The sequence below is a fragment of the Syngnathus acus genome, chromosome 16 (assembly GCF_901709675.1).
Source record: "Syngnathus acus chromosome 16, fSynAcu1.2, whole genome shotgun sequence".
Taxonomy (NCBI): Eukaryota; Metazoa; Chordata; class Actinopteri; order Syngnathiformes; family Syngnathidae; genus Syngnathus; species Syngnathus acus.
The window spans coordinates 4917475-4931637 of NC_051101.1; the positions used below are offsets into that span (position 1 = coordinate 4917475).

The 14163-nt window shown below is 41.8% G+C and overlaps 1 protein-coding gene across 2 annotated transcripts; it reads right to left on the reverse strand.

Moving 5' to 3' along the window:
* Positions 1–3188: 3188 nt before the first annotated feature.
* On the reverse strand, positions 3189–14025 carry zgc:91890 (solute carrier family 52, riboflavin transporter, member 3-B). Of its 2 annotated transcripts, none has more exons than XM_037274704.1 (4): positions 13782–14025; positions 4555–5627; positions 4237–4360; positions 3189–3798 (listed from the first exon to the last, which is right to left on the reverse strand). In XM_037274704.1, the coding sequence occupies exons 2-4, from the start codon at positions 5586–5588 to the stop codon at positions 3586–3588; spliced, it is 1371 nt and encodes a 456-aa protein (XP_037130599.1). In that variant the 5' UTR covers positions 5589–5627; positions 13782–14025; the 3' UTR covers positions 3189–3585. The 2 variants fall into 2 exon arrangements, with proteins under 2 accessions (XP_037130599.1, XP_037130600.1); XM_037274705.1 differs by lacking the exon at positions 13782–14025 and adding an exon at positions 10048–10159.
* Positions 14026–14163: the final 138 nt, after the last annotated feature.

A 14163-nucleotide genomic window follows, 5' to 3' on the forward strand; every position in this document is an offset into this window, starting at 1 on the left:
GTACTGAACCCTACTTTGGTCCAGCCTCCAACAGCTCTTTAAGGCATCATTCACGCCGCTGAGGAGACACACTCAGGTATTAGTAGTTCTGCCTGGATGGTCCAGTGGATGATGGGTGGGCGGGGATGTTATTAGCAGCATTCATCTACAAGGCTCCCCAAGCTATACTATATTGAAACTGACCACAAGACAACCCTATCATCTTCAAAGATTACCTGTCTCCTGCACGCTATATGAATGTTTTATCATAAAAGCTTTTCTTTTTTCTTTTTGCTAAGTGCCTCCTTGAGTGTTTGCTTTCAACTTTTGATTACTTTATGTCTTGTTGCGAAGAAGAAAAAAGGCCAAGCCCATTTGAATATAATGGACCTAACGGGAAAGGTAATCTCCGATGCACTGGGTTTATAAATGTGGTGAAACTCAATGCAACGGGTGTGAAAAGAGGACACTTTTAAAATGTTGCTACCTAAAGTATGTTTTTAATCTCATTAATTTGTTGAGCATAGGGCAAATGAAAGTCTTGACAAAATTTATAAAATAAAATAACCATAAAATAACCTGGCAAGTTCTGTATAAAAATCCGCATTTCAATATGAGAAGAATTATAGGATGTGGTGCATCTCCATGTAAAACGCCTCATTCAAAACCTATAATACCAAATCACGTTTTTAAAAAAAAATGTCTTTTGATGTTTTCATTCACATCTCACTTTTCTCAGTTTTATATACACAATGCCTTAGTTTCATTTTTATACATAGTCTTGAGTCATTTACAAGAAGAAATATTTTTATACTCCTATGGTCCAGACACTGACGTTTCCAGCACCAAGACACTCCAACCCCCATCTAGTCGAGGTTTTAGCAGACACTGCGTTGTGAGTGAGGAACGATTGCATAACAGCAGGCGAGACGTGATCGTTCCTGGCCGTTTTGCAAAATTAAATCATTCTCTGCATACCGCAGTCCCATAACTACACATTAAAAAGCAGCATGAATGAGGACATTCGATCATGTGTTTTAGATTGACATTGTGAACATAAACGTGCATAAAGCAGAGAAGAATTTAAGGTAAAATGAGACAATGTTACACATGAAGTAAAGAAGAATAAATATAATGTTAAAGACTAGTGTGTTTTAACACTTTTCACCTTTAATTATGTGCCACCCACATTTATTCTGACCACTGTTAATGGGCCCCATTTAAGTGTATGGACTCAGTCACCCCCTTTGCAAATCCTTCCAAACTGCTCTGCAGTATTTACACTAAACACACCATAAGTCATAAAAACTACTGGAAGAGATAAGAGCCAGCAGGTGATGTATGAACCACACAGAGATGATGACCCCAGATGTTCACATGGAACCTCTGGGATCTGAATCAGACACTGACTAGTTATGACTTTTTCATTCTTACCTGTCCCTGGGGATTAAAGGAAAGAAAAATGAACACACTCCTTACACACATACAGTCTCTGATTTAGTGTGAGGGGGATATGATGCAGATGCTGTAATATGGGCAGACCCCCTCCAGAGGGATACCTCACCAGGCCACCCCTAAAGTACAACAGCATTTTGGGATTTGAATTGATTTAATATATTTTATGGAATACCATTTGTATCATGAAGTTTGAGGAAAAGAAGCAGGCGCTTCAATTCTTTTTGGTTTTCCCATTCAAACAGAGACACCCAGTGTTCATTTGCAACACGTGCAAGTGAAGTCTCCTACCTAAAATACTCAGCAGCACCTTGTAACATAACATCAATAAAGTGCTATTGGCCTAATATATATATATATTTTTTTAATCCACCCCAAATATGATGCACATTGTCAGGGGACTATTGCGGGTACCAGTAAAAGGATGGATGACGTGATTTTTCCGGTCTGTTATGTTTGTTGTTATGTCTGTTGTGTTATGTTTGAGTTGCCATATGCAAACGTCAACAACCCATGTTTGAAATGCACCTAACGTTGATGCGAAAATGTACATATGTATGTATAGCCTACAACAAACTTTGTTTAGATCCTCAGACTCCAATGTAAAACAGAAAAGACAAATCAAAGTTTGTCTTTGTGCTTGTATGTACGTAGATGACCCTAGTCTCTCAGTCTTCGAGACACATAAACGACCAATAGCAGGGACAATTGTATTAGGGTTTTTATTGCTCTTGCAGTTGTGACATCACCCAGTGAATTATATTCTAATAGTTTGCACCACATGTAGTACAAAAAAAATAAAACCTGTACCCGATAAAACAGGGATGAGCAACTTAGTATAAAAAACAAATGAAGGTGGCATAAGCACTACTAGGGAGCTGCTATACTTGCATGCACTTCCTTACCAGATTTATGACAAAAATGCCGTTTTAAATATGGAAAAACCACGTACAAATATGTTTTCATTGAATAAAAAACACATACTGTGATTTTCTTTGTCCAACATTAAGGTAAGTGCTAAATTTTATTGTGTGCATTTTTCCCACAAAAATTAACTCACTCAATACTGTAATAATATTAAGGCATTGTGTTTGGCCTTGTCAGACCAAATCCCCAAATTATTAGGCCTACTCACAGAGTAAGCCTATAAATGGTACAAGCGCAACTAAGTGATGTCTGCCATCTAGTGGCGAACAATTGCATTACAGATTCTATTGATTGTTTTGACCTGTTTGAAGAAACCGTGAACCTCTCAGTCTTCATCATCACCATCTCAGCAGACCAGAAAACACCTCATGCGAATATGTTTACCCATTCTCCCACATTTGTGAGACCGCGAGGCCACGGAAGGTGAACCGTGGTATAGGTACGGAACACTATGTACACATACATACTGATATTACCGTAATTTTCGGACTATAAGTCGCACCGGAGTATAAGTCGCACCAGCCATTAAATGCCCAAAAAAGTGAAAAAAAACCCATATATATGTATATAAATCGCTCCTGAGTATAAGTCGCCCCCCCACCCAAACTATGAAAAAAAACCGCGACTTATAGTCCGAAAATTACGGTATATAACACACCTGTAGATATGTTCTATAAAAATATTAGAAAAGGTGACATATAAATAACAACAAAAGTTCTAAGAAAAGAGAATTTTCATTTTGGGTTTATTTGCATTGTTTTAACAGTAACAATTCTACAGCAATAACAATTCTACAGCAGTCTGTAATTCAATGCAACAGTGTAGTCTGAAATTAGCATCTTAATTAAAAAAAAATCTTTGAAGTGCACGCTCAAAATAATATTTTGAACTCGATATAATGTTAACAATACTTGCAAAAGCTAAGGAACTTACTGACAAGGAAAAGAAAAAAAACAGTAATACATATTTAGATCTGGTCATGTTTTGTGGTCTTTACTCTTTCGGAAGTTGATCAAGTGAAATAAGAAATCTACTATGTATTAACAATTAAGTTTACAAAACAAGATGGAGTGGCAGATAAACACCTGAGGCCACTCAGCTCTGTTAAAAAGTTAGAATATATAAGCCTTATCACTTAACACTGCCACTAATGTGCCCCGATTACAGCGAAAGAGCAGGTTGAATCTCTGGTTTGTGTAGCAGTATTTTTGACATGTTTCTTTGTCACAAGGGACACTTGGTGTTACAGGCATCGCCTGACTTAAAAAGGCCATAAATGCTCACCAGTGGAAACATAGAAAGGGCACCCAGCATGGAGCCCAACTGGACTACAGCCCCACACCACACAAGGGCGCCATGGCCCTCATCTCGTAGAATTACTCCAATTATTACCTTTACATAGGACAGGGAGAGAACAAATACAATCCAAACCAGCACCTGAAACACACAAGATGCAAAATAAATGCTAAGAATAATAAGTGCAGCTGGCGCTAGCACAAAACAAAATTTAAACTGAAACAATTAAGTACTATATCCTCATATGTACTACAATGCATATATATCGTGCTTAAAATATTCATTTACCATTAGCATTTAATTTTTGAGGTTAGTGATAGAAACAATGATAATACCCGTCCATTGTTGTCTCTTGTAAATAGACTGACAAACTCCACAGCTTCAGTTCCTTCATGCAATGACCTTGCAGCCTTCTTCCCAGATAAAATATTATATGAGGCAAACAATAAATGGCTGCCCCTCCAGAAAAAAATTACAATGACTAAATCCATGTGTACTGCTCTCAATACATTATGTACTGTAGGTATAATGTTCTCAGAGTTATAATGAAAAGTTTAAATGTTGAAAGTGTTGTCTTACTATAACAACGGTTCCAGATACACTGTGGACCAGCAAAGGACACGGACTAAGAGCAGCCATTGCCATGATGTAGGCTCCAAATCCAGTGCCAAAGACAGTCAGAAGACACATGAAGATGAGTGACCTGGAATAAAGAGCAACACATTAAATGCAATTCGACATATTCAATCTTTATTTAGGTTTACATGAATGGTATACATGCTACTGTGCTTCTTGCACCTGAGCTATATAGTAAGTGTCGCTACAGAAATATTTAGCCTTTGACCGGCTTATATTTGGACATCAGGATTTTCAGAATGCCGCATTAGTCACGCTTACCTGATTGGCCTAAACATGGCAATGAAACAGGCCATTGGGTTGGCGACAGCTGCCATTGTGGCAGCCAGATGGTAGGCCTGGTTCCCATAAGGCAGACAGGAGTAAGACTGCACTGAAGGCAGCACTGCATTGGTCAGAGCATTCACCCAAGCCAGTACAACAAAGATGAAAACCACCTCAGAGTTACTGTATGTGCCCCTGCCAAAGGCGCTGCGAGGTTCCCTCTTGGCAGACTCGAAGGAATTTAACATTGGCTTTTTCTCTGGTGTTCGGGTGTGTAAAGAGAAAACTTGCTCTCTCTCCCGCCGTGTCACTTCTTCCCTGAAATAAAGGTCATTCCTCTTCTCCCGAGCCACAGCTGGGTGATGGTTGAGAAGAATGAAGGCAATCAGGCAAACAACCATCATTACGCTCAACAACAGGAAGAAGATTTGAACGGAGAATTTTGCTGGTTGATACACTGCTTGGAGCCCCCAAGTGTCAACTGTAGAATTTCCAAGCGTTTTGTTCAATGGCAGTGTCAAAGTGGCATTATGACAATGGACGACTCCAACACCTTGAACGAGAGCCACCAGTGCAGGTACCAGACCACTGAGGCCTTCACCTGCAAAGTAGCTGGTGAGGTACTGGGGGCACAGACGCATCATGAAAGGCAGAAAGGTGACAGAGGAGGTGCAGTCTACCACAGAGAGCAGGAAACATAATATCAAAAGAGGCACACTGTGCAGGGTGCTCCCTATTGTCACTGTGTGCTTCCAGAAGAACGCCAAAAGGAACGCCACAAAGATGCCCAACGTAACGATGCAGTAGATGACCGGCTTCTCATTCAGCACTCCTGGGCGAAAACGATGCATCAAGATGATGACGAGCGGGCCTATGTTGGCCATCTGGATGAGGACTGTGAGGTAGGACGGCAGGAACCAACCCTCAGGGATTTGTGGCACAATTAGTGGGAGCTCCACCCACATTCCGTTGATTGCCACCCAGGAGCCCATGCCAAACAAACATGCCAGCACGTGAGTCAGCACTGACATGATGATTGCGTTGAAGAAGCAAATGAAGATTTATACAATCTGAAACACATAAAAAAAGGCCAGTTTGATCAGAACTTTTTGATGGAAAGAAAGCTCTCAATACTTCATGTGCAAAATTTTTAATGTTATACATGTATAATTATCACGGGTTCTTTTTGGAACGTAACCCGTAAATAAACATTAAAACCTGTTAAAACTTGTCTGGTGTTTTATTCCTTGTTTTTATTTTTTTGGGCACGAAAACAAAAATCTGACATCTGGTTAACTGCTTTATATGACAATATGTATATGTGTTGTACGTTGTGTAATATGTAATATAAAAAAGGAATAAATAAATAAGAAAGTGTAGCGAACGATTCGGTGAACGATCCTTTTGAACAAATATTTTGAGTGAACCGATTCTAAAGATTCAGTTCACTTGAGAACTGGAATGCACATCACTAGTACAAAACAGTGCAGACGACCATGGGCTGACAAGTCGAAATAGCTGACTGGTTAGTGACATGGGCTCTTGCTTGTTAAGCACTTGGTTTGATCCCAGGTATGAGAATATTCCTTATTGAGCTTTTATTGTGGAATTAACCCTTTATTTATTTATTCTTTTTTTTTTTTACCTCGTGTAGTCTACCTATTGAAGTGTCCATGAGGTGTACCTAATCACAGGCCACTTCATTAGGGAAAAAGCTTAAGTGAAAGTGAAAAGTGCCACACCCACCCTCACCCCCATGGTCAAAGGTCACAGGAGTCAAGCTCTAGTCCTTGGGGCCGCATTCCAACATGTTTTCCAAGATTCCCTCGTTAAGTGCACCTGCGTGAAAAGTTTTAGCTCCTGCAGAACGTGAAAATGAACAAAATCTTTTCACGCAGGTGTGTTTAACGAGGGTAACTTGGAAAACATATTGGAACGCGGCCCCTCGAGGATGGAGGTCGACACCCCTGGTTTAAGTGAAAAGTACCACACCCACCCTCACCCCCACTGTCTGATTGGCTGTTTGATCTGTAACGTCACTCGGACACTCTATTAGGTACACCGCCATTTTCAGATGTTCCTAATAGCAGGCCACTTCATTAGGGAAAAATCATGGTCAAAGCTTAAATGAAAGTGAAAAGTGCCACACCCGCCCTCACCCCCACTTTCTGATTGGCTGTTTGATCTGTGACGTCACTTGGACACTCCATTAGGTACACCACCATTTTCAAGTGTACCTAATAACAGGCCATTTTATTAGGGAAATATCATGGTCAAAGGTCACAGGTGTCAAGCTCTAGTCCTTGGGGCCGCATTCCAACATGCTTTCCACGATTCCCTCGTTAAGTGCACCTGCGTGAAAAGTTTTAGCTCCTGCAGAACGTGAAATGAACAAAAACTTTTCACGCAGGTGTGTTTAACGAGGGTAACTTGGAAAACATATTGGAACGCGGCCCCTTGAAGACTGGAGGTCAACACCCCTGGTACGCGTATATACGCCTAAATATTGTTATCCAATATATGTACTGCAATTTCGCATTGGATTGCCGGTTTGAAATTTATTATTATTATTATTTGATTTTATTTTTTTAAATAAACATTTATGTTAAAACTTGTCTGGTGTTTTATTCCTTGTTTTTATATTCGCCAATTAAAAAAAAAAATCAAATAATAATAATAATAATAATAAATTTCAAACCAGCAATCCAATGTGAAATTGCAGTACATATATTGGATAACAATATTTAGGCGTATATATGCATACCAGGGGTGTCGACCTCCTGTCCTCGAGGGGCCGCGTTCCAATATGTTTTCCAAGTTACCCTCGTTAAACACACCTGCGTGAAAAGATTTTGTTCATTTTCACGTTCTGCAGGAGCTAAAACTTTTCACGCAGGTGCACTTAACGAGGGAATCTTGGAAAACATGTTGGAATGCGGCCCCAAGGACTAGTGCTTGACACCTGTGACCTTTGACCATGGGGGTGAGGGCGGGTGTGGGACTTTTCACTTTCACTTAAGCTTTTTCCCTAATGAAGTGGCCTGTGATTAGGTACACCTCATGGACACTTCAATAAGTACACTACACGAGGTAAAAAAAAAAAAAGAATAAATAAATAAATAATTGCACAATAAAGGCTCATTAAGGATTATTCTCGTACCTGGGATCGAACCAAGTGCTTAACGAGCAAGAGCCCATGTCACTAACCAGTCGGCTATTTTGACTTGTCAGCCCATGGTCAGCTGCACTGTTTTGTACTAGTGATGTGCATTCCAGTTCTTAAGTGAATTGAATCTTTAGAATCGGTTCACTCAAAATGTTTGTTCAAAAGAATCGTTCACCGAATCGTTCGCTACACTTTCTTATTTATTTATTCCTTTTTTATATTACATATTACACAACGTAAAACACATATACATATTGTCATATAAAGCATTTAACCAAATGTTAGATTTTTGTTTTCATGCCCAAAAAAATAAAAAGGAATAAAACACCAGACAAGTTTTAACAGGTTTTAATATTTATTAAAATAATAATAATAATAATAAAAGTAAATTTCAAACCAGCAATCTAATGTGAAATTGCAGTAGATATATTGGATAACAATATTTAGGCGTATATATGCATACACGTTATTTAAAAACTACTATAAGTGTTATAAAATCAAGATTACCCAAAGAGAAGCATAATCTCCTCGTTGCATAACGGCGCATCCCTTCATGCAATAAAGTTAGCCGTCAGCTTGGGGAAAACGCGCATAAAAGAAGTGTTTCAGTGAGTGGTTCTTTCTTTCCTTGGCAAATCGTAAATCTACATTCTGGCTTACATAGTTCACGCCAGGAGACGCAACACGTTGATCCGTTGATGCACGGGAAGGCAGTTCACCCATTAACTCACTGATCCGTTCTCGCGATGAACTGGAAATGCAAATCACTCACTCACTGACTCGTTCACTCACAGATCCGTTCAGTTGGTGAACTGGACTCGTTCGTGAACGGAAAGTTACGTCATTTTCTTCTTCGTTTTGTTTTACGGCGAGGTGGCACCAGCTTCAATGCGCCTACTGGTTGAAGTCATATGAACTGAAAAAAAAACCAATCACTTCATGAAGTGATTCGATCACTCTTGTTCACTGAAAAGATTCCTTCTTTTGAACGAATCGTTCACTCACGCAATAATGCGACCAGCGCGGTGCAGTTGCGCGGTCGGCGGCGCGCTACGGTTGCGCGTTCGGCGGTGCACTGCAGTTGCGCGATCGGACAAAAATTGCGCCAATGGAAAAATGCTTAAAAAAGACGGGTTTTTTTGTCTTGGAACGGATTAATTTTTTTCCATTATTTGTACTGGGAAAAATAGATTCGGAATTCGACCGATTCACTTCTCGAACCGCCTTCTGGAACGGATTGTGGTCGAAAACCGAGGTTTGACTGTAGTTTCTCACAACATTAACAAATACATATTGCACAAGCGCTATTGACGGTGAAGAGATAGATTCTGAAAACGTTGTCTTTATTTTTTGAAAGCAAAACAAAGCTGCAGCGCTGGACTATGCCGGGCGAATGATTCTCGCCCCCGCCCACACACATTAAAAATATCTCCTGCATGTATGTGTCTGTCACATGATGCAGAGTAGTGTAAATAAAACACATTTGAAGACTCAAGAAACAATGCCGATGTCATTATTATCTACTATAAATAACACCTTTGAATGAAAAGAAATAATGCTTTGAAGTTGCTAGGTAAAAGTCAAGATTTAAATCAAACTGAGATGCAATAGCATGATGTTAAATAGACAATTTACACCCTATACTATATAATATTATTACTTACAGAATTAAAACAACTCTGCAAAGGGATTTCTCCACAGTGAAGCAAATGACTCAACACATTTATTGCAACAACACATCCTGATTTCGTTCACAAGGCAATAACTGATTCATAAAACTAGCATTTACAACTGCATTCTGTCTACCTGGGATGATATTGAAATTGGCTTAACAGTCTAATATTTTTTATCAATACCTTTTCATTGGATTTCCTTTTTTTTTATACTGCACTTGAACTGGGTTTCATAATGGTAAAACCAATGCTTCAATTTCAAAATACTCTTATCTTTGTCTATTTAGTGCATCAAATGCTTAAGATACTCAAAACACTGGCCAAACTCAACGAAAATAACTTAATCTCCTGTGCTTGACCTTGTCTCCTCCTCCGGTGAAGGATGCCATGAACTTCAACACACTGCGTCCATATAAAGCAGTACGTGGATATACTCGCCAAGTTAAATAGCCATAATGTTAACCTTTATAGAGTTCAACAGAATCAACAGACATAATTAACAATAATATGATGAAGCCATACATTTTTTTAAAAACAACAGAGGGCTATATTAAGATAGCGGCATACTCAGTGACTTTGAAACCTTAGAATAATGCCACAATAATCCAGTCGCAGAAACCTAATTACAACAACAAAAATCTATCTGTTTACCTTGTCACACAGAATTCTCACGCTGTTCCAACAAATTGTCTTCCCACTATTATGACTTTACTCTATGGCAGTGCGCGCGTTTGCCGTGCGTGCGCGTGCTGGCCGGCTTTGATTATACGTTCTGTAACTGTTAACTAACTGCACATGCGTACATGCCATACTGTGAACACTAGCAACGTCAACATAGAACATTAACAACCTTGAGGATATTGGTCCGTTACAGCGATACGAGAAGGTGGTTGCCATATTGGACGTGACAAATCTGACTGTAAACTAAAGCACGTGAATGGACTACTCTTCATAAAACGACATTCTATATCAGTGACGGGCAACACATGGGCTCTAAAGTATATTTGCTATTTTATGGGAGACAAAAAGGCTTTGTTTTATATTTCAAACTAATTTTTGTTATTTATTTAGTTAGTTAGTTAGTTAGTTAGTTAGTTAGTTAGTTAGTTAGTTAGTTAGTTAGTTAGTTAATTAGTTAAATTTATTTATTTATTTATTATTCATTTGTTTATATATTTACCGCCGAGGGAATTTACCGCGATTCTGCTGGTCGCGGTTTACATCCCGCCTTCCAACATCGGAGGCGACAGGGTCGCGGCTCTTAGTGAACTGTACCAGGCTGTCAGTGACCAACAGACAGCGCACCCTGACGGTTTCACCATCTTCGCTGGGGATTTTAATCATGCGAATCTGAAGTCTGTTTTTCCGAGGCTTCACCAGCATGTTGATTTTCCTACGCGTGGCGACAGCTTCCTGGACCTGGTCTACTCTTCGCATAAAGGAGCTTTCAAAGCCGCCCCCCTCCCCCATCTTGGACTTTCTGACCATCTCACTGTTATGCTTTTGCCCGCATACAGACAAAAGGTGAGAACATCCAGACCAGTTCGCAAGCGGGTGCGGGTGTGGCCTGAGGGTGCCTCTGATGCGCTTCGTGACTGCTTTGGCTCTACCGACTGGGACGTGTTTAGGAGGGCGGCCACTTGCGACGGTCGGGCGGACATTGAGGAGTATACTGACTCTGTTTCCTCCTACATCGGGAAGTGCATTGATGATGTGACACACTCAGTATCCGTCGTCACTCGGGCAAACCGGAAGCCATGGCTGACGGGGGCTGTCTTCAGGCTGCTGAGGGCCAGGGACAAAGCCTTCCGGGCGGGGGATGAGGCTGGCTTGAGGACTGCGAGGGCCGACCTGTCCCGGGGCATCAAAGAAGCGAAGAGGGCGTTCTCGGGCAAAATTACCGCCCACTTCAAGGACAGCAGGGACGCACGGCGCCTTTGGCAGGGCATTCAAACCATCACGGACTACAAGCCCGCGCCGCAGAGCTGTGATGGCGACGTCCGTCTGCTCGATGACCTCAACCGCTTCTTTGCTCGCTTCGACGCTCAGAACAGCACTTGCCCGCTGAAGGCCACTCCCCCTTCCCACGAGCTGCCCCTGTGCCTCTCCGCCGACAGCGTGAGGAGGACGCTTGCCGCTATCGACGTCCGTAAGGCGGCGGGCCCGGACAACATCCCGGGTCGAGCGCTGAAGGACTGCGCTGGTGAGCTGGCGGGTGTCTTCACGGACATCTTTAACACTTCCCTGCAGCAGGCCATCGTCCCGTCGAGTTTCAAAGCAGCCACCATCGTACCTGTGCCGAAGAAGCCTGCTCCGTCCTGCTTCAATGACTACCGCCCCGTGGCACTTACGCCCATCGTCATGAAGTGCTTTGAGCGGCTTGTCTTGGAGCACATCCGGTCAGTTCTCCCCCCCACCATTGACCCCTTCCAGTTTGCGTACCGAGCCAAACGGTCCTCTGAGGATGCCATCTGCTCTGCCCTCCACTCGGCCCTCACCCACCTGGAGGGGAAGGACTCGTATGTGAGGTTGCTGTTTGTGGACTTCAGTTCTGCCTTCAACACCATTGTGCCGCAGCGTCTCATCAGCAAACTTGACAAGCTGGGCCTCAGTACCGGCCTCTGCAACTGGCTACTGGACTTCCTCTGTCAGAGGCCACAGGTGGTACGTGTTGGCGACAAGATCTCCGCCAGCATCACGCTGAGCACAGGAGCCCCCCAAGGCTGCGTGCTCAGTCCGCTGCTCTTCACCCTCCTGACGCATGACTGCGCTGCCACCTGCAGCGGCAACCGCATAGTGAAGTTTGCTGACGACACGACTCTGGTGGGTCTCATCACCAAGGGAGACGAGACTCAATACAGGCTGGAGGTTGACCTTCTGACCGCGTGGTGCAGGGACAACAACCTCCTGCTGAACGTCGACAAGACCAAGGAGATTGTCGTTGACTTCCGGAAGGGTCACGCCCAACACCTGCCGCTGACCATCGACGGTGCTGTGGTGGAGAGAGTGAGCAGCGCCAGGTTCCTGGGGGTGCACATCAGTGAGGATCTCTCCTGGTCCACCAACACCGCGTCGCTGGCGAAGAAGGCCCAGCGCCGCCTGTACTTCCTTCGGAAACTCAGGCGAGCGGGGACTCCTCCGGCCGTCATGACTACTTTTTACCGCGGCACCATTGAGAGCGTCCTCTCCAGCTGTATTGCTGTCTGGGGTGGCAGCTGCACTGACCAGGACTTGAAGGCCCTGCAGCGCATTGTGAAAACGGCTAGCAAGACTATTGGTGCTTCTCTCCCCTCCTTGAAGGACATTTACACCTCCCATCTCACTCGCAAGGCGACCAAGATTGTGAGTGATGTGAGTCACCCCGCTCACTCTTTGTTTGAACTTCTGCCCTCTGGGAGGCGGTACAGGAGCCTGCGCTCCCGCACTACCAGACTTTCCAACAGCTTCGTACTCCAGGCTGTTAGGATCCTGAACTCGCTCCCCCTTTCAGCGTAGCGTCCTGTTCTTGCTGTATGCACACTGGCTCGGTTTTGCCCCTCATATTAAATGGGTCTGTTATTTATTCATCGCTCATTTTATTTTATTTTATTTATTATTTGTTATTTATGGTTTGGGCATTCTTGTTTTTGTTTTGTGTCGCCTACTTGTATGTCTCGTCACCGTGGGATGGAGGAAACGGAATTTCGGTTTCTTTGTGTGTCTTGACATATGAAGGGATTGACAATAAAGCTGACTTTGACTTTGACTTTGATATTTATAATCCCCTCAAAAAACACAAAAAAATATTGAATGGAATAAACTTCACAAAACAACATTCTATATCAGGGACGGGCAACAGATGGGCTCAAAAGTATATTTGCCATTTTATGAGAGAGAAAAATGTTTTGTTTTATTTATTTATTGTTCATGTATTGATTTATTATTTCAACCATTTATTTATTTATTTATTTATTTCCCTGTACATTTCCCCCTCAAAAAAGACAGAAAAACATAGCTTCCCACGGAAAACGGGGTTAATGGAGAAAAAAAACAGAAAACGGGCAAAATTCTATTTTAAACATCATAGTAAGTGTGCTACAAGTTTCTCAATTTGCAACTGTTACTAAAACTCTCATAACTATATATTTTTTTTCAGTTACAAAACATTGTTTGGCTGTTTGGCCAGCCTGTATTTATCAACTACCTTATGAGTCCCACAGACTAAAAAGGCTTGATGGGCTTCCTGTTCATTCATTCATTTAATAAGTTAAAAAAATCAGTTTACAATGAAATTCCAACAATAATAATTATGAAATATTTTGCAATTCATAATATTTTGTAATTAATTATTTATTTTCTACTTATTATTTGTAATCATTGCAAAAGGATATCAAACACTAACCTACCTGCCTGTGGATATGAAAACGGTGAGTCAGCATTAGTAAAAGGTTTCACAACAAATATACAGCCGTTAAGACAATGCGCAGCGAATCTGTGTTGGCCTTTTGGTGTTTCAGTAGAGTATTCATTATTCCCTTTGACTCCAGTGTTTTACTAATCTGGATTTCTGCAATATTGTCATGTGACTGCAGAGGGCTGAGCCAGGAGTCATGGCTGTGAACCAGTCAGAGAAAACATGTCTGGGTGGAGGAAGGGAATTCGGGAAGTGAGAAAAAGACATGGAGAGAGCAAATTAAAATCTCAGTACCAGGGGAATGTACAAAGTAATAAAAACAAATTGTTAGAACCTAAACCGCATTAATAAGATTTGTTGTGCCGTACCCTAAA

What these genes read in the sequence shown, in the direction of transcription:
- zgc:91890 (XM_037274704.1), bottom strand. Translation starts at nt 5,588, where the DNA reads ATGTCAGTGCTGACTCACGTGCTGGCATGTTTGTTTGGCATGGGCTCC. An exon ending in GCCATGTTTAGGCCAATCAG is followed by an intron (nt 4,361 to 4,554) that starts GTAAGCGTGACT and finishes TCTTTATTCCAG; the next exon opens with GTCACTCATCTTCATGTGTC. An exon ending in TATCTGGAACCGTTGTTATA is followed by an intron (nt 3,799 to 4,236) that starts GTAAGACAACAC and finishes TGTGTGTTTCAG; the next exon opens with GTGCTGGTTTGGATTGTATT.